Source organism: Myripristis murdjan, chromosome 6 (assembly GCF_902150065.1).
Source record: "Myripristis murdjan chromosome 6, fMyrMur1.1, whole genome shotgun sequence".
Taxonomy (NCBI): Eukaryota; Metazoa; Chordata; class Actinopteri; order Holocentriformes; family Holocentridae; genus Myripristis; species Myripristis murdjan.
In genome coordinates, this window is record NC_043985.1 from 31,519,593 (window position 1) to 31,540,724 (window position 21,132).

General features: G+C 43.3%; 1 protein-coding gene across 2 annotated transcripts in view; it reads right to left on the minus strand.

The window, feature by feature from the left end:
* Positions 1 to 2,334: 2,334 nt before the first annotated feature.
* sf3b3 (splicing factor 3b, subunit 3) overlaps positions 2,335 to 21,132 on the minus strand; it is a 43,612-nt gene continuing 24,814 nt past the window's right edge. For both annotated transcript variants that reach the window (XM_030053558.1, XM_030053559.1), the window contains exons 18-27: positions 20,588 to 20,742; positions 19,644 to 19,818; positions 16,494 to 16,699; positions 15,693 to 15,849; positions 10,891 to 11,016; positions 9,422 to 9,634; positions 7,674 to 7,772; positions 4,606 to 4,749; positions 4,289 to 4,393; positions 2,335 to 4,045 (exon numbers count right to left, since the gene is read on the minus strand). In XM_030053558.1, the coding sequence (XP_029909418.1) occupies positions 3,905 to 4,045; positions 4,289 to 4,393; positions 4,606 to 4,749; positions 7,674 to 7,772; positions 9,422 to 9,634; positions 10,891 to 11,016; positions 15,693 to 15,849; positions 16,494 to 16,699; positions 19,644 to 19,818; positions 20,588 to 20,742 (1,521 nt within the window). In that variant the 3' untranslated portion in view covers positions 2,335 to 3,904. The remainder of the gene's footprint in view (positions 4,046 to 4,288; positions 4,394 to 4,605; positions 4,750 to 7,673; positions 7,773 to 9,421; positions 9,635 to 10,890; positions 11,017 to 15,692; positions 15,850 to 16,493; positions 16,700 to 19,643; positions 19,819 to 20,587; positions 20,743 to 21,132) is intronic.

A 21,132-nucleotide genomic window follows, 5' to 3' on the forward strand; every position in this document is an offset into this window, starting at 1 on the left:
TTAGAGAACAGCAACTTGTGCAAAAAGTACTGAAACATTGAACAGTTGGACATGTGCATTCAAAAGTTTACAGAAGGTCACATTAAGTTCACCTGTAAAGGTTAGAATGCATTTTAGGTTCATCCTGAAATTTCACCCGAAAGCCGAATATCCCTAACTTTTTGTGAGTAGTGTACCTTGGAAAAGAAACAAGTCGTTTTCAAAGTTACATGGTTGAACTGTAACCGCTGAACAGATTTATCCTTCCGTCGGTCGCACGCGCACACCGCTGAAGGTAGGAGGAGGATCGGGCACAAATTAACTCGTTTTTCTGACAAACTGTTGGGCAGATTACCATGAAATGTGGTGAGCGTGTTCTTGCTTTTGTTTTGGTCTCTGCAGACACCGATGATGCATTTTAAAGTGCGTTTGTGCAGAGAAAGCAACGATTAAATCAAACAAATCAAGAAATCTGTCTCACATGTAGGCCAGAGCAAAGTTGTTTTTGGGGCCACGTGTGATGTGAACATAGTCCCAATCAACAATTCAGCACAAGACGGCGAGAAAGGTAAGAGAGAGCTGCAGATTCGGGGTCGAGAGGCTGTTTAGCGAGCGGCTGAAGATTATGATGCCGTCGGATATGTTTTAAGTGTGCACACTGTGCCTCTCGTTAAGGTTTCTGTCATAATTGAATGAACATCATGGCTACTTAGTACATTGATTGATTGCGGTGGTGGATTCATATGAGGATGTGTTGTGTCCAGCGCGACAATGTGCCACGCCGACCCTGAGGTCGGGCCTGTAAAGGAATGCTTCCACAAATATAATGTTATATTCAACTCACTGAAGTCACCGGATCTTAATCCAATTGGGATATTTGAAGTGAGGCTGCGCCGGGAGCTGATTTCACATGAATGTACAGTCGGTTTGGAGTCAACATGAGGCAGCATCCCGTGCTCCCCGACAGGCACTTTAATCTCGGTAACGAACACGACTGAGTCTAAAGGTTATGCACTTGGACGCAGGTTCACGGCTTCGGTGAGAGAAATGGAAGGTGCAGACGGAGGGATGAAACTGGTAATGTATAAAAAAAAACAGAGGAAACTCCACAGGGAAGTGAAAATTAGAAATCCACTTCTCTAACTCGCTATGATAACCTGACCAACATTTCGCTGAACTGCATGAAGTGCTAAATATCGTCGAGGGTATTTTGTTGATTAAAACCACTGGATTAAAATTTGCTGACTCCATTTAAACAGCTGGATGTGCTCAAACTTTACCAGAGGAATCTTAACACTGATAAAAATGATTCTAGTCTCTGTGAAAAGATGCGCTTTAGAGAAATTGCACTGTGATGTGAAGTGAGCATGGCTTTAAGTCGGAAAAAAATATACTTTAAAAATTAAGCGGTCACAAGCCTCAAAAAGGGACAACCAAAGTTTTCCTGGTCGGTGCAGCTAATGGCTTCCTGTTATTCCTGTGCAGCAGCGCGTCGTCCACCATTCAGCCTACAGATCTGTGTGTTTACATACAGGGTGGTTTACGGGAAACAAGCAGCAATTACACGAGGGACTCCAAGGCAAGGCTTTACATCTGTCATATCATGCAATTTGGGAACATACCGCTGATCCACGTTGGAAACATTATGTGCTAACCTCAATTTAACTGTCTAGCACCCAAAACACCCAGAGGGGGGAAATCAAGCTGTTCAAGCCGATGATGAATAACCTCGCTGATCAAATCTCTCCCTCTGGAAACAGGAGAGAGCGAGCGCTGCCACATAATTACCCTGTGAAGTGTTATTTCACCTGGCCAAGCAGTTTGAAGTAATTAAGGGAATGAAAACTTTCTGAATTATATACATGAGTCATCAAAAATATTGAATGTTCAGTTTCTACGTTTCAGCGGTCAAAATTTAGATGAGCAAAACTGGATTTAGAAAACACATATTGACAAAGAGAAAGAAAAAAATGAGGTCTTTTCCAGGCCAGTTAAACCTAACTTGGTCCAAACTGGCTCTCCTCATTTAATTAATTACAGAAATCCTTCCAATCAGGCCGGTTTGTGCCATCTGAATGGGAAAGCCAACAAACAGCAGGTTTGTCTGATTTGCCAGCCAATCAGAGTCCAGCACGGTGACCGCTTAGCCTGAACCGAGTCTCTAAAATTAGTACATTTTCCATGCCAACTTTTAATTAAATTTACTTTTGCAAAACACCACTAACACTATCCTTACCCTGAGCGACAGTATGTTTTTGAAAATTGAAGATGGCAGCTCTGATGTGTTCATGATTGAACCTGGTGACGGCTCTCCACACAGTAACAGCACACACAGAAACACACTGGAGTGTAAGGTTAAAAAGAAGAAGAAGAAAAAAAAAGAATTTTATTTACAACACAGACCACTGACCCCCATCCCACAAACCCCTAAATCCAGTGACTGCTGTGGAATGCTATGTCGGTGCTTGTGGCTGAGGTTGGGAATTTACAGGACAGAGGAACAACACCCAGTGACTGCAAACCTTCAGTATTCCTCCACCCACCTCTGGAGCCTCAGCGCTCTGATCCTGATGCCAGCGGACGGCAGCGCCTCGTGAAACCGTGGCTCCAGAGCGAGAGCGAGCCGGAGCTGCTGCTGTGCAGGCGACACAGCGGCAACACGTCTTAATGAGCCTCGGTCACAAGACAATACTCAAGTGACTTAGCAGGGGCGAGGACACACAAATGAACACCATCTGGGACTATTGTGTATAGCAAATAAAACGATATTTAAAAAATAACCACAACCATTCATAGCTAAACCATTTCATTTTGGTGAGATCAAAGTCATACAAATACAACACAGGATGAAAAAAATCTTTTTTTTTTTTGCCACATAACTGTCAGACAGAAAAAAGTCCTCAGGTTTTCAGTCTTACACGCAGCGTCTTCTTCATGTGCCTCTTCTGTTCAGGCGGAAACACATCAGTCATACAAAATCTACACTGCAGGAATTCCTATACATTTCTAGTTTGCAGGAGCTACAAAACCCGGACGTGGAAATATAATGGATCTTTTTTTCAGCATCAGCAGAAGCGACGATGGTGGTAAACAGCCGCTCAGACACAACATGAGAAATGTTTCAAAAAAAGGGAAAAGGGCAACGCCTCCGACTGAGCCCTCGAGCTAAAATTCCCTCAAACAGGATTCAGGTCATTTTCTGCACAGTGACAATGTGGCTTCTCAACTGAAACTCTGAAAATTTAAAAATACCTTTACTGTGCAGCAACTGCATGGGTTGCTCTACAAACTAAATAAAATAAAAGCGACTGAGTCGAGCTCAGATTAGAACGTGAGACGACACTTTCGAGAAAGTCCTGCTCTTCAAAAACAGACAGGACTTCCTGTTCCACACCACAGCGCCTGTGACAGTGGAAAATTAGACAGCAAGCTATTAAATACTAAAGAACATACTGGTTTTAGAGTGATGGTGTGTGTGTGTGGGAGTGTGTGTTGTTTACCAGTAATGTGTGACTTGATGTTCACACGCTACTGTCCGTAAATGAGCGTTGGGGTGAATTCTGTGTGAGACCGAGAGCTCGGTCAAAACGAGGTGCGAGTTTCACACCGTCATCCGTTTGTAAAGACAGCTGCTCGACATGAGGAGGCAAAATGCACACACACACACACACACACACACACACACACACACACACACACACACGCAATCTAGCGTCTGTGCGTTTACACAGGTGAAAAAAGCATTTAGCAACCTCGGAAAGCTGTTGTTTTTTTTTTTTCCATGATCAACGTGAGCGCAAACGTAGAAGTGCATGAGAACCCCTGCAGTGTGTCCGTCCGTCCGTCCGTCCGTCGGTGTCCACAGAGGGCAGATTTTGTGTACATGACTGTCTCGAGGAGTGTGTGTGTGTGTGTGTGTCCGTGTTTAGAAAGCGTAGCGAGTGCGGATGTCCTCGAGTTTCTTGGAGACCTCGGGCGGCGTTCGGTCCAGCTCCTCGGCCACACTCTTCTGCTTGTGAGGGTCCATGCTGTTGAACTGCTCACACAGATCTCCATCAATCACATTCTGCACGAGAGGGGAGGAGAGGAGGTTTAGTGCATGTTGGTTTTTAGGGGTGGGAAAGATATAATCGATTCACTTAAGTGTCACAATTCTCAAATTTTTTTATTCCTGAATCCGTTGGTACCAAGCATGTCACGTTTTTGTCCGTTTATCCCTCCAACATTTGACACACTGTGGAGAAACGGTCCATTTAGACACGTTTGGACTGTTTCTCTTCCAGCAGCAGTGATAAGGGAAGATACGCACCTTGACAGGGAAGTAGTAGGACCTAAAGCTGAGATGATCCCTGCCACACAGAGGAGGGAACTCTGATCTCATGTGCATTTCTAAATGCTGGAAGAAATCATGATCCTGAAAGAGAGAGCAAAAGACGGAAGAAGAGGCGTCAAGTGGGACATTTAGGTTTTTTGGGGGGTTTTTTTCAAGACCAACAAAGACGACGTGCACATTTTTTGGTTTTATCGTGTTTGACGGCTGCCGATATGTCTCGGCCTCCCGGCAACACGGTGTGTGTGCACGTGAAGGACTAACTGAGCATGCATGTGAGTGCACGTGTGGGCTACCTCATGTGAGGTGAATGGCACCAAAATGCCGATTCCGCCGGACAGCGTGGTGTACACCAAGGACTCGGAGCCTCCGGGGATCAGCGTGGTTTTCTGCAGGGACAGCACCGTCTCTCCGACGTGGTAGTTCACGATCACCTCGGCCTGGAGACACAGAGAACAATGTCGATTTGTGTTTGTGCACGGGCTTTCGGGAAGGATAAAACTATTCATAGAGCACATTTCAAAACAAGTCACCAGTGACCAGGTCGGCCCCCACAATTGCTGCAAGTCACCCTGTAATTGTTGTTTTTTTGTATGTGTGATGGTCTTTTTTGGCTTATTGGTGACACTGTGGTGGTCCAATCAGATTCACTGTGAGATGATATCAATGTCAAAAATACATCATTTCCCAAAGGTTTGTCAAATATGACCCAGCAGCATCTGAGATCGTGAGGCTGCAGCTCAGGGCCTCGTAGGCGTGGTGGTGACGGTTGACTAAAATGCTGAACCCCAGAGTCAAAATCCATCATTTCCCAAAGACAGAGCCCGATTCATAATCTCCTTCCCCATCTTTGATTGTTGAGATAAAAGTGGAAGACAGCAGCAGCGGCAGGAGGAGACAGTTTCAACATTTAAGGTACGAGAGGTGCATCAATCCAAGCTGAACTTGGGGCCATGTACTGTAATGAAGTCGTATTTAAGGACATTTTGTGAGAAACAGCAGATTACAGTTACTGAAGAAGTTTGCGACAGATCTTCAGCCACACCTCTCTCTGCAGCAGCTGCTGACACAGCGATGGCTTTGGCCTTTTTTTGCCCTCTTGCCCTTATTGCCTTTTTCCTTCTTACGCCCTTAAAAGCAATCCTAATGACCCTTTTGCAAGCGGTCTAAAAGAGGACTCGCCGGAGGCTCTGACAGGAACATCAAAAGCCCCGACTTGATCCTCCGGCTTTTAAAGACAGAGAATAGATTTAAGGCTGCCTTAAAAAGAAAAGCTCAGTAATACAGCTAGGAGCAAGTCTGTTACAAACTCCAGAGGGGATCAATAAGTCCTGTGAACTGATCATAAATTTTACAGAGATCTGACAGAGAGAAGCTTCAGACCAAATCACTGTGCCGCCTCTCATGATGAGTCCGGCAGCCGTGTTTTAGTTTAGTTTAGTTTTTAGTTGAAACAAAGCTAATGTGTGCTTACTGGATTACAGATCATAACTCATAACTTCTGTCCCTGAACAAGTCCCTGCACATTTGTCAGCCATTTGTCCTCAAGTCCTTATCAAACATGATAACAAAGCTGAGGAAACACACTTAACGAGGAACTCTTCCCCAGCTCCCACATACATATCTATATCTGTATCTATATCTATCTACACACACACACACACACTATTGTAAATGCAAATATACACTACATTTTGACTTAGGACAGTCGCTCCTTTCATTTCACCAGTCAGACGACTACATTTCCTTGACCTCCATCTTTTGAGGCAAATAATGAAATAAAAGTGGAATGCATCTAATTTAATGTAAGGCAGCATTTAGCCAATCCATGTACAGATAATTAAGGTCACCCAGCTACACACACACACACACACACACACACACAAACACACACACACACACACACACACACACAAAATAGCGACGTTTTGGGTTTGGAGAAATCCTGACATGCACACACCCAGATCTAAAAACAGAAGTGGTCGATTTCCAAACTCTAAAGGAAATTCTCAATCAATTTACGAAAGGACAAACAGAGATGGCTGCTGATAGGCGCACACACACACACACACACACACACACACACACACAGAAATAGCTGACAAACACTCTTTCACAAAGAAATTTAGCAACAAGCGATGATGTCTAAATCGAAGGGACTTTCCCAGTCTATCTGCTACCTAAACAGTTTTTGACCCGCATTTAAATATGGAATGTGTGTGTGAGTGTGTGTGTTTATAGTATATTTCTCCTGTGTGCATTTTTGTGTGTATGTGAGAATGCATTTGGGAGTAGGTAGACTTTGTGGTTGAGATTGTGGGGACAACAATTCAAAGTGTTCTCTCCCTGTGTGTGTGTGTGTGTGTGTGTGTGTGTGTGTGTGTGTGTGTGTGTGTGTTGGTGGTTGGAGGTTAGGCTGGCGGTGGCAGATCAGTGCACCAGGGAGAGTCCGATAGAGAGGAGACAAGGGAAGGTGAGAGCAACAGATGTGCAGACAGAACAAAACAAAAGGACTTGATGTTTTTATGTGTTCAGTTCAGGAAACACAGCAAACATCATTTTTCACTCAGAAAAAAAAACAAAAAAAAAAACACGTTATATTGGAAATGCTAACTTTCACTTTTAAACCTGTGGTGATCGAGAAATTCTGTAATGACAATTATTGTTGCTGGCGATGTTTCTTCCTCCCGAAGGAGAGCAAGAGAGACGAACGGATGAAGAACTGATGAACATGTTTGTTTTTCTGCACTGAGTTCATTCACTTCTAAACAACTGTGACATTCAAATGAAGCCCATTAGTCAGAATGTCCTCAGTTGAATCTCATCCAGCAGCTCTGATTTAATTCATAGTCTGTTTGGTAATTAGAAAAATGCATCAGCGCAACTTTCAGTGTTGATAGACCATGTTAATACCAATAATTAAAGCAATTATAAACACTCCGAATCAAATGCAGCAGAGTCATACGAACATATTTGAGCATTTAAATTGTAAGCCAGCTGCAGAAAGAGTTTAATTGCCAGACAGTCTGGATTGCAGTGCAGCTTTGTTAGAATCATGAGGCGATAATGAGACGACACACAGGCACGTCTGGGTTAATGAAGCTCTTTAAACAATTAAATTATTCAACTTAAGCCGGAACAGATTCTCCTTCAAGTGTTTCCACTGGCATTTTTTTTTCTAACAGCCAAGTACAGCGTGCATTTCAGCTGCTGATAGAAAGGCAGCTGTGTGCTCCTGTGATCAATAAGGTGGATCTTGGCAGAAATAGACCACGTTTGACATTTTTATTGTGGGCTTGCAGAGCACATTACAAAAAACAGATTATTCGAATCACAGACTTTGAGGCAGCAGCCCAAGTTTTACCTTCTGTGAAGCTCCATTGAGCAGGCCTCTGTCCCACAATGCTTTGTTTCCTGTTGGGTCCTCATCCACATCATCGCTGGTGTTAGGGGGCAGACGCACCTGGGGGGAAAATAAAAAAAAAAAAAAAAAAAAAAAAGGCACATTTTGTCAGTATTTTTCCTCACGCTTGTGTCAGCCCCAAAGTTTTCAGTGGCCTTGAGTTGCAATAAATGTTTATCGCTCAGAAGAACACCATGCAACACAGTGACATAAACAAAACACCATTAATACATCGAAATGTAGAAAGAACCTATTGTGTTTTTAAACAAAGTCATTTTGTGTGGTCTCCCTTAGAACACAAAACTGTAGCGATCCAATTTGGCAGGCTGTCGTGTAAATTTTTTCCTGCGGTGAAGTCGTACAAGCTGCGTGCAAAATCTGTCATAACTGCTCTGAGTTTGGCTGCTCGCTGTTTTCCCTGAGCGAGCGGTCGGGCACGGCTTCAGTTATGCTGAGGTTTGGGACTCTGAGGTGACCCGTCTGATTCTGGGAGCTCTCCAGCTGCACACATCCACCCGGAGCAGGTCTTCATCGTGTCTGCAGAGCGTTTGCTGGCATCATCCTGCTCATTTTTACACCTGACAGCAGAATCTGTTTCGAATCTTGTCTCGACGACATTACAGGATAACGAGGAACTTCCCTCAACTAAATGAAACCAAAACCGGAGTGATTCTATTTGACCCTCCTGGATCTGTGACTAGCCTCAGCGATACGTTTGATCCCCTATCAGCAAATTTGTGCAATGTGGTAAAAACAAATCTTGGTGTTTTCTTTGACACACTTAAGTGAATTTTAACTAACAGGTCCTGGACCTGGAAACGTTTCTCCATGTTTTACAGCACATCACTCTGGTCCCAGCTCTTCTGCATGTATTTCCAGTGAAATAAAGAACTCATTTTAACATTTTATTACTGTTTTTTAATGCCCTACATGGATTAGCTCCACAATACATTACTGATCTGCTAAGTCCATAATCTGCCCCCAGATCACTGAGGTCATCATCACTAAAGCACCTCGCAGTCCCCCGATCACACCTCAAAACCGAAGGTGAACATGTTTCTTCTGTCACGGCTCCCAGGTTCTGGGACTTTGGCCAGTTTCTCGCTACTGCTGGACGAAAAGCCCAGAAAGACCGTGAGAGAATCGCCACCGTGCTTCAACATACTTTGAACAAAATACTTCATATTTAGATTTGTTGCTCATTAATCTTCCTACCACTGGCTTGTCATCTTTTTTTTTTGTTTGTTTGTTTTTTGGTCTTCCACAATATTCCAGCACTAGAGCATCCCGGGGTGTCTTGTGATATGACACTGTGTTTCACATTTTCCCTTTTTTAAATGTTCCCAAACATGTTCAGTGGGGCTGAGCATATGTTAATATCTGTGTAATGCACACATATACACACATTATGGTAGTGCGTCATTTAATTAAGTCAGAAAAAAATCATTTAGGTATGTTGCCAACCACATTAAGAGGCCACTTTTCCACTTGCAAATGAAAAAAATTGAGTTTAACGCATCTGCATACTTATATTTGATGTAATAAAGCACTTAGTCAAGCTTACAGGCGTAATAAGTCACGCAAACATGTTTTCCATTCCCCTCAAAATGCCCTCTCTCTTTCTCTACCCACTTATAATGGTGATACTTCCACACCAGCCTGCAGTCAGACATTCACACTACACCCAACACGGTCCCATCCCGACTTACAATGCTGATGTTCCCAAACTTGTCGGCGGAGGCCATCGTGTCGTAGTCCAGCAGACACGCTGTGGTCACCCAGCGGGGGTACGTATCATCAGCAAAGATGATCAGCTGGTTCTCGTTACGCCGGTAACGAACCCAGAACAGGCTCTCTTGGACGTCTGACACGATCACACGCTGGCCGATGGTGTGGATGCCGGTCACCAGGTTGGGAACGTGCTGGAGGAAGGAGAGATGAAGTTCAAAAACTCTCAGCGCACACACTCACTGCGAACATGACATGGTGTGTTGCACTGGAAAATCCCCTTTATTGGTGCAAATCAACTGCTGGAGAGTAAAGTGTGTCGTCACCTCTTGACAGCTTCTAAATGCTGTGGAATGGGAACCGAGCCCGGCTCAATTGAGGAGGATGTTACCAGAAGTGACTGAACCGAAACAGATGTGCCTATTAAGTTCTCTTTAATCACAGTGTTCCACCCTATTTAAAAACAAAGGAAATGCACTATTTTTATTGCACTTCTGCACTCTTTTTGCATAAGGGGACTAAAATCGCCTGCCTTAACGCTTTATGAAATTTACCAAACTCAGATCTTGGAGCCAGCGCCGGGTGTGCTCATGCTCTCCCGCTGCTCTTCCCCCCATGTAACAAAACTAAATTGATGATGTTTTATGGGTCCTCTGGCCACAACCCACCACAGGCTACAATGTTCACTTTGCAACAAATTTTAGACATAAGGGCACATGATGTTTGTGTTGCCTCGGTGCTACAGCGCCACTGTGGTTGCTATAGTTACACTGCAGGGATCCGCCAGATGTAATTTATGCCGTCACACAGGACGAGGTGAGCGCAGCGGAGAGGCAGCACAGTGCTACGTGCAATTTTCATTGTCCGTCTAAAAAGGCCTTAATACCGACCCAAAATCCCACAACAATTCAGTGAACTTTCAGAAATATGGTTGATGAAGTCTGTACCACAGTATGCTTCAGGGTTTCTTTCAAACCACCATAATTGCAATGAACCTTTTCCTAACGACATTGTGATAAGTAGGTGGCAACAGTACGTCTAGAGGGCTGACAATAGCCAATCGTTAAAAATAACCCATAAATAAACAAGTTCAAAATGTCAGCAGACAGGCTTTTTTTCTAATTGATCAAACCGGGCTCTGTTGTTACTGCTTCTGCTTCACTTGCATCTTCAGAAGAGGTTAGTCATTTAGAGAAATTTAAGCCTGTGGCGTGGGCTCATGTGCGCAATGTGGCACATCAACAGTAAACATGGCCAGAGATGTGTTAGGCTACACAGCAAAGAAGGCTGACGTGTTGAGAAGACAACAAAAACACCGAGCTGCACCGTTTGTCAGCGTGCGACCAGAACGCAGCAAATCTGATTTTCCAACAGGTTGACAGTGAAGGACAAACAGAAAGACCTGAGGGAGCAGCAGGTACAGGTGAACCTGTCTGTGTCCTTTCCTCACCTTGTTTTCACACTTGCGCAGCAGCTTCTTTTTGCCGAGGTCGTAGATTCGCAGTAGCTTACCGACACCCACGAGGACGCGTCCCTGGAAAGGAGCAATGGCCAGAGGCACATCCTCCACTGGTGTCTGCCAAACAAAACACAAAAAGGTGATAAACCACAATTAATCTGCATATCTCATCCCGACAATTCAGGACGAGATGATTTTTTCCCACTGAAGCGGCTAACTGTAGCCACTGTCTTCCAGACACTGAGGCTCCCACAATAGAAGTTATGCAAAAAAAAAAAAAAAAAAAAAAAAAAAAAAAAGACCAGTTGCTAATTTCTGCCAACAGACAGGGTGGCCTGGATATGGAGAGAAATGACTCACAAATAAAACTGTTTTATACAGTCCTCTGCCCAAAGGGAGAGGTTGTCTTTAAAATGTTTTTTTAAACATATTTTTTTCCTTTACAGGATTTGCAACTTTTCAGGCAAAAACGGAATCTCTGTGTCTAAAAGTTATGTGCACTTCTTAGTTAATTTCCTCCGGCACATCCCAGACAGGTTTAGAAGAATAAGCTGGATTGCAGCTACCAGTATTGCATGAAATGTGTGCAGCTGCAAGATGTGGCAAGACCCTCCTCCTGTCCACAAAAATATCATATGGTATTTGTCCATAGACCATAAATATATGAAGGATTTCCAGTCTTTAAACACTATTTGGCACGTTTTCATATTTTTCTGTCACTGAAAAAGACACAAAAAACTCTACACTACACTCAAGGTAGCAAATGTTAAAGGAAACCAACTCATTTGAAACGTAAAAGTGCACAAGGATAAAACATAAAAAAACATACATAAAACATAAAGCCTTATTTTTTCAGTATCATTGAAGCCAGGTCACATTCCACTCAGTGCTCCCCAGTGACAAGCAGCATTTTCATAAGCAAAGTGGTTTCAGTAGTTTTAGCACGTAATGACTTTACAGGTTAAAGGAATACTCCAATGTTTTGGGTAAACTACACATTTTAAATCCACATGACGTACAGAGATGAAAATGGTGTCCAACATCTTTTCTCAGTCTAGGTAAGTTGGAAAAAAGCTATTTAGCCCAAAATGGAGAATTCCTATCAAGGTGGATTTTTCCTTCAATAGCCTCAAAACATAACAGATTTGAATTGAACTGCACACTGTGAGCTTCAGAAACCTGGTAATAATGGAGAGGCCACCACTGATGAAGCCCTCACACAAACCGCTAAGAGATGTTTCATGGAGGAGCAGCAGGGAGGAGACTAACGCCATCACTGGCCTTCCCGATCACACACATCACACACATCACTGAACTTCTGCAGGACGTTGGGAGCAAAGAGTGCAAAGTAGATTCCCACTGGATTCATCCTCACAAAGCAAGACGAGTCTTTGCAGCAGGGGCTCGGGATCCCACTGGCCACAACTCACACACAGTCATAAACACTGATCCAACCTGGACTAAAGCTTTTTTTGTTTTTTCATCCATTCCGTTCATGTTTATCTGTATTTAGGGCTCAACGATTCATTGCATTTGCGATATTATCACAATATTACACAACACTACGCGATTACACTCAGGGTACGTGACATAATGAGAGTAGAGCAGTCGTCTAAACGAGGAAGCAACAGTTTGGTACGTTACCGTCTGACCTGTTGGACGACGGCGGAAACTTTAGTGTCGAGGAGGAACAGTGAGTCGGTTGTGAGGCACTATTTGGGCTTTAAAAAAGAAGATGCTGCACAGCATGCAGCATTATGTTTAGTCTATCTAAAACTGTGTTGTCATACTATAGAATGATTTATTGCTTGCATTTGCTGAATAATACAGAAGGAGCGTGAAAAAATAATCACGTTTTAAATCACAATTGCAATACTGGAGAGAATTTTTTTTTTTTTTAAATATTAGATTTCCCCAAATCATTCTGCCATATCTCTATGCTAGGAATTACATCCTTACACACTCTTACCATTACCAGTCTACTACTTGTGAAAATCACAAATACACCGTCTCTAATTCCTCATCCACGTAACGCATTTGTCCAGATTTCTCATTCACATGGCATCCGTCTCAAAGATAATACACAAGTTCAGCTAATCTTGTGATAGGACGGCATGTTAATTGACTAATTGCTGTAATCAAGGAATGTATTCATGTCAGTTGTCTCAATTTTTTCTGGCCAGCAAAATGGATCTGAAATAGAAATGACGACTAGTAACAACAGAACGTAAAATTAAATTAAATTCCATTTTTTCCTGGTCATGGAGCACATTCTTTGGTCTTGGCATGTGTTCAAGGACAACTTTGACTTTTGGTTCCCATTATCTATAATACTGAATCTTGATTTATTGTGTCCTGAGGAAAATGTCAACACGCAGTCACAGGCAGGCACACAGCACCATCAGGACAAAATGTGCTGTATGCTATGTTCCACTGCAGAAGGCAAAAAACTACGAGTGAATGAATCAGATCCGTTGATTTAAGAGTAAATTATGGCTGAAAAAAGGTTCTCTGTTCATGCCGAACAAAGAAACATCTTATGTATTTTCAGCAATGCTGGCTGTTTAATTATTTTTTATTCCTTCATTCATCCCAGGTTGGATTCCAATTTTGAAAAGTCTTGGGTCAACCTCTGAAAAAACGCTGCAACAATTGAACAGTAGAGTTGAATAGCAGACCAATGGAAACCAAGGGTCAGAGCAGTCTAAAGATCTGAAGCCGTCTCAAAAAAAAAAAAAAAAAACTCATACAAGTGGGAAAACTCCTCCAACATTCTTTAAACTGAACAGAACTTGACATTTATGCCTGAACACAGGGGGCTTTATTTCTGACTTCTGATGTAACTGCTCTGTTCGGAGTGCTGCACACACTGACTTTTTTTTTTTTTATTATTATATATATGTACAACCATAAAAAGAGAGCAGTAGTTTACTCTGGTTTGAGGTTATTTGCTCCACTTTGTAATCCAAGCTTCTCTCAGCAGCCATTGCCCATTTCATAAGTTATATTAAAGCCTGTAACAGGCAATGGAGACTGATTTTATGATAACAGTTGGTTCTCTTGATTCTTGATGATTCACGTGTCCCTGGGAATGAGACTCCTCTCCTCTATTCAGTCAGACTGAATCAGAGCCCATAGGATTATGAGGGGGAAATGCTTAGTTTGTGTTATTATCTAGCAGACAAATTAATTAGTACCTGTGTTGGGCTGCAATCAGACTTGGGCTAAGAAAAAAAAAATGTTCAGTTTGGGTACATAACTTTTCTGGCATTTTTTTTTTTGGGCTAGAGTTAGTCTGTAGACTGAGGTGCCACTGTTGCTGCAGGCCGTGTGGGGGCTGTGGTGTTTGCATGTCTGTGGGCCCATGAGACAGTGTTTGTGGGTTCAAACTGGCCCGAGGAGGCCTCTGCACATGCGTCACTGTATCATACTGTGAGTGAGTCAATCAACTGGTGTATGCGTGTTGATAACGTGTCTGTGTTTTACTTGGGTATGGTTGTGTGTGTGTGTGTGTGTGTGTGTGTGTGTGTAGATCCAGTGTCTCCTCTGATTTTGTGCGGCTGTGGTACTTGTGGGAGAAGAGTTCTAGTTTTGACTTGCATCTCCTGCTGTTAGAGTTAAAATTATGTTTCCAGTGGAGGCTGTCGTGCTAAAAATGTAGTTAACATGACGAAAATCATTACCCTGACAACATTTGTACTACTACTGTGTCAGTTTTAGATGACAGTAAGACTAAATTACAAAGCTAACTGTAATTTGACATTTTCTGCAGCAGAGGTGGTAATTTCCATGCTGTGGCGGTGCACCGCCGCTAAATGACTCCAGAGGAAACAGGCCACACAGACCAGATAGACTCATCTAAGATGTCAGATCTGGTCCAGTGGTTGGGAAATTCCTCTAATGTGAGGAATGTTGACACCCATGGTGCATAGTGACACTAATGACTCACATCCCGTGTTAATCCACATCAGGTAACAGATGCGTGGGGGCTGATTCACCCTGATGGCCTCCGCCCTGCTCGAGGTCACTATCTGGGGAATTGCCCAGAGAAGAGTACTTGGCGCCAGTGGCACAAACGTTTGTCTTCTGTGTCACACAAAAATGTACTTAAAGTGTCCCTTCACGGTGCTCTCCCAACATCCCCTCTCCCTCACAGAGTCCACTCCTTATCGCCCATCTCAACCTGCTACCAGGGACACAGTTTCACTGGGAAATTTATACCATTTTTCTGAAACTAACTGGTCATGTGGTATGATCCCAGCACTGGGAATGCTGTGCTTGGTCATTCTTTACTAATGGTCATGGTTTATTAAGAAAATAACTAAAGCCTTTATTTCAGCCTCATTTGCCTTTTTTTGGGCTTATACACTTATTTTCCAATTACATACAAAAACATTTCCATAGCTACAAACCAGATTTCCATGGGTGTACTTCTAATGTGGCATGAACTTGCGGAATGAACTGCAATGTCATAATGACACTGCAAATTAGACTGTAAAACTCTGGAACTGTTGACAGGCTGATTTTCTAAAATGACAACCACTTTAGAGGAAATAATCCCTCTCATGTATCATTATTAAAAATTTCCATGACTTTTCTTTAAAATTTAAGGACATTTCATCACTGTCTAAGACAGTTCCAGGTTGGAAATCCATTTTCAAATTTCCGGGTTTGAAAGGAGTGTAGAAACCCTGTTTTTTGAGTGAAGTAATCTATGGACTAAAACACTCAAAGAAAGGACAAAAAAATCTGTAATCAAGGGTGGAAAAATCAACACACATGCTCATTCCTACCTTGTGCATGAACTCCAGCTTGTCCCCGCCCCCGGTCAGTCGATAGGTGTAAATGAATCCGCCGCCCACCGATCTGGGATTGAGAATCATGTCTCTGGCCACGCCCACAAGAACAAACCAATCATCTCCTGCGCTGGTGAAGCGACACACTGCCACGCTACGAGGAGAGAGACGCGACAGGAAAACATGTGAGATTCACCTCACATCCCAAACTGAACTGAACCAACTACGACCTTAAGTTGGCAACTAGAGTATCAGAAGGTTAATAAAAATAATATTAAGTAGCACAGCACGCTGCCTGCACGTTATTTGGTGGTGTGCAGTGAGGCTGAAATGATTTATTGATCAGTCAGTTAACAAAAGTTTCATGGACTCCAAATTTGTTTATCCACTGTTATAGTTATTTAGGAGGAAAAAATACCAAACATTTGCTGATTCCAGCTTCACTGATTGTCTTACTTTTCTCCATTCATATCATTATGAAATTAATACTTTGTACTTTTGTTTTTTGGTTGCTGCTCAGACTAAGAAAAACCTCTGAAGACATCACTTTGGGCTCTATCTCACCTCCATCTGTATAACAAGAAGCCTTACACTGATTAATCAGGGTTCAGCTGGACTTGACCATTTCAGCAGTTCACCTTGTTTTGTTTTGCTTCACGCCCGTTCCTTTTCCTTCCTGCTATTAATGTTCCCTTCATTCATCCCCAACCTCAAAGTAATTCTCTCCTTTTCCAGTTGTGCTACATCCAGAAGGGTTGGCACTGTGGTGTTGTTTCTTTCCTCTGGCCACGCCCTCACCTGAAAGCAGCTTCGTTCTGCTCCAGCTGCACTTGGTCCAGTGTTGAACCCTGGATGGGGTTGACCAGCCGGACCAGCGAGGCCCACTGCCCGGCTCCGGCTTTGGGCGCTCCGAAAATGGCTTCGGGCAGATTCTCGTTGAGGAAGGCAGCGGCCATCTCAGCGGCCAGTTCCCTTTCATCTTCTCCTGCAGCCTCCACCATCTCCTGCAGGGGCGACAGCGGCACAGACCAGAGACAGGTCGGTTACACAGGTAACTTGGTATGGAGCTATGAGTGCGTGTCATCATGTCAATGACCGCTGGGTTATACACACTGTATCACAAGTCAGCAAGTCAAAACAGCAGACACAGGGAGAACAGAGAGAGTCATTTTGTTCTTACTCTTCAGACCATAAACTACACACATAAACATAGGGAAAAGAAATCCACCAAGAAATGAAAATACATTAAAACAGCTCTGCATTTTTTGAACTTTGTTTTCCAGGCTCTCTCTCTCTTTCAGAAAGATTCAGCCTAACCCACTTACCATTAGATGTGAATCTAACACACACCATCATCCTGTAATTGCAGTCGGTTCACAATTCAATGAGCACTGCACCTACAAAATGCTTACATAAACACATTCTCTTATTTTGACCACCTTCTTCTTGGCAAAATTGTTTTGAGAGGCTGATAATTGTTCTTGGTACCAGCCACTACAGACTGTCAATTTCCCAATGGACACTGAAATTCCAAATAACACAATTAGCTATTTTCCACAACAAACCACTGACAACTAAGGACACTGAATCCCTCCTCAAAGTTATGAAGAGGGCTTTTAGGGACAAAGATGAGGACGAGTCTCTCCAGAGCGAGGAGAGGAGGAGCATTAAGGAGGAAAGGAGCAGCTACTTGGGGGGATTTATGGGGGGAAAAAAAACAGTAGCAAATCATGAAGGTGGAGGAGGTGTGGAGCAGGACGAAGGTGGTCACTGGCCGCAGGGAGTCAAGCCAGACAATCTGAACCTGATCTGCAAAGGGTTTAACACAGAGCCGAGGCCAGTAACCCCTGACTCTTCACCACATGGGATCGCAACCCGACGCTCATGCTGCCCACCTCTGCCCCGCCCTGACTGACAACAAGGCGGCTGCCTCCTTCATGCCCATGACTCGTCTCCCGACGACTCATCACACGACTCATCACACCGCGCGTCAACACCTTAGCCTAACTTGTTGCAACCAGTACCAGAGTATAGAATAATGTAATTATTTTTTCAAACTAAGTCTTGTAAAAAAAAAAATGAAATCTTTGAAAACCCTCTAAAAAATCTCTGAGGAGCAGCAGACAGGATAAAAATGAAGCTCTCAAGAAAAAAAAAAAAAAAAAAAACAGTTCAGGAGAGGCAGTCCCCTCATATTCATTCATCTTCTATCTGAATGAGGCTGACTATTATTTAACCATCACCTCTTCTTCATTGACCAGTGGATTCTGAGTCCCTCCGTCCCACAACATTTCTGCCACTCCTAATCCACTACAGCCCAGTGAGCAAAACAAGGCTCAAGTGTGAGATCTGTGCCATATGAAAAAGACAGACAAAATGTACATCATTCATCCAGCTGCTGTTGATGCTCAGCCTTGGTGATTTCTGCATGATAAACTCTCTGCCCGTCAATATACATCAGACCCACAATACATTCATACCATTTCTGGCATAATTTCTCTAAGTTTAGTCTCGTCCCGTTGCAGCCGCACTGGCACTGATGCTGTTCTCTGGAACTGAACCTGCTAATTATCCCAACAGAAGCACAAAGGTTGCTGACACTGCACCCTACAGGAGGCACCGAATTTGTGCAAAAGCCTCCGAAGGTCCAACATAATGGGGAATCAAATTTTCAGTTTCGATCAACCAACGCTTCAAGTGAGTAAGCTTTCCGTTATTTGATTTGTCATGATACATTCATCTCTGATTCATCTCTCAAAGGAGATTTTTTTGCCCTCTAGTCACAACACAGGGTGAGCATTTTTACTGCACTGTGTGTGACAGACAGGATAAAATACCACCTGAGCATCACTATACAGGTGATCAAACATAGGCCGTGTGGTTGAGGGGCGACTTCACTAACCACTGGGCCAACCTGCTGCCCCAAACCCTATCTGCCCTTTTTAACTGTCATGGATGAACCTGGAATTTCCTCAATCTGGGATTTAACAGCTGCTAAGGTTCAGCTTCTGCCTTTTGTTTCCTTTTCCACAGCATGGAGAACCAACCATGAATGGCAGGAGGTGCTCCATTATTTTCTTTAAGTCATAATCCTTATGTAGTCTTACTTTATCTTTTCTTTTATTTGGTTGTGCTTTGGCTGTGTTTTCCCCCATGCCAAACACTGTAAAACTTCGAATTAAAAGCAGAGTCAATCACATCAAAATAGTTGTGAGGCAATTTAACTAACATTTTAACCCCTGCTTACTGACAGATGCGATCAGCAACTGATGCTGTATTTCTCTTGGGGTTTTTCTTATGGCAAAATACAAGCGGCTCTCCCTGGTTCTGCCTGCAGGAGAAATGCAGCCTCCCCTGGCCACTGCTGTTCTCCCCTCATGTCCTTCTTGAGGCTCCGGGACAGCGATGGCACTCCAGGTGAGTTAGCAGTGTGTTAAATTATGTTCACAAGGAATTCAGGGCAGATGGTTCATTCTCCTTAAATACTTTCAGGGCTTGCAGTTTGGGCTTAGTACAACTTGCAGTTTGCATTGTTGTGCAGTTTGTTTTCTGCTGGCTGCTTTGTGTTGTAGTCCTCTGATAACAGTGCAAATTAGGAAAGTGTTTCCAAGTCATTGCTTGGACCAATCAAATCCTCAATTGAGTTCCTCATTTAAGTTCCTGGAACTCAGATTTTAGTGTCACCTCCCGAGCAGGGACTAAATCAGGGCCCAGGAACTTAACCTGTAAACGTGAAGCTGCCAATGGAAACACTTGCCGAACACATGAAATAGCCTTCAGGCGTGGCACGCTTCCTTAAGTTATTGCAGTTGAAAAGGGCCACATGATCCCTTAGGGATCAGGTAGGCTTTCTGGTAACTAGCAAAGACATTTTAGCTTTGCTAACACCATCGCAACACAATTTCTATTTCCATTAAACCTTGCATTCATGCACACTGCCATTCATACCTCAGCCATTTGCTGCTTTCTCTGAGCTTTGGTTGCCTCAGTGTAGGCATTGTGGTCGGTCTCTATCAAGACGAGGTTGTTTGTCTCTGGGTGGATTACAAACTTCCTCGGGGTGTATTGTAGAGGGAAGGCCACCTGGTTGAAGACTGCACCCAACTTTTCCAACGCCAAGATCCTGCAAGACAGAGAGGAAGGAGGGAGAGGAAGAGAAGAGGATGACGAAGGGTGGGAGGTAATCACTTTCTGATATATGGGAACTTGACCCGGACTGAACTGTTACGCCCCAGATCACAAACATTCACAAAGAAACTACTTGTTTGCAATCATGTGAAAAGGGTGTTTAACAGTTTTACATTCCAGTCAAACACTGATTCATGTGCGTTCAACCACAGACGCTGGTATCCAGTGAAATTACCTAGAATAATGATGGGCTCTAACAAAACCTTCATACGACATATGAACATTCATGGTCAAGAGTTGGTTAAGAGCTGGCTAAGAGAACCTTACTATTTAAAAACAGCACACTGTATCCAGACTTGATCCAGATTCATAATGTGAATTCGGAGATTTTTTACAGGTTTTCAATGAGATGTTTCTTGATGGAGGCAAGACAATATGTCTAATACACCAAAATACACCAGGCACAGTCACGTGACTGCATGACACATGTGCCTGGTTTTAAGGTTTAGGCCACAACAATCAAAATCTACAGATTATAATAATAAATAACCCAAATATGTGAAACAACAGTGGATCAACAATCTCTCTGAATGTGTATGGACTGTGCAGCAGTGTATCTCCACACTGAAATAGACATTTGTGCTTTCCACATATTTTAAAATCTAGTCACCATCTATTTGATTTACCAAGCTATTCCAGACCAGTTTCGAGAACTTTGTCAGGTATAAACACAAATGTCCAACTGAACCCGTGTGTGTCCGTACCTCAGTGTGTTGGTAGAGATGGCGACTATGCCCTCTGGACACTGCTCGGAGGCGAAGCCAGAGGCGTACTCCAGAGTCTCGTATGACAGAGGGGTCAGATGGAAACGAGATTGGTACGAGTAGCTGAGCCAGGATCGACTGGACATCGCCAGCACCTGACAGCGAGGGAAAAAAACAGAAAATATTCTATTAGGAAAGACAAACATCAGGAAATTGAACATGTCAAGTGAACCCATGACACCAAAACTGTGTAGAGAGCAGACAGAGGAGATAATGCTGAAGAAAGGGAGGGGACATGAGGATATATTGAGGCGCTGCATATGTAATGCGAGGAATTTGGCTGTTTGCCCCGTCTTTGTCCTGTTAGGGAACCCGGAGCGCTGACCTCTTTAACCAAAAAGAGTCATGACCTTATGACAAAGAAACTGCACTGAAACCAGGCGAATGGTGCAGAATCATCTCAATGAATAAAGAACACAGCAAATACATCAGTTATGTTTAGTGGTGTATCCATGTGTCTGTATTTTAGGAGAAAGAGGAAAAAA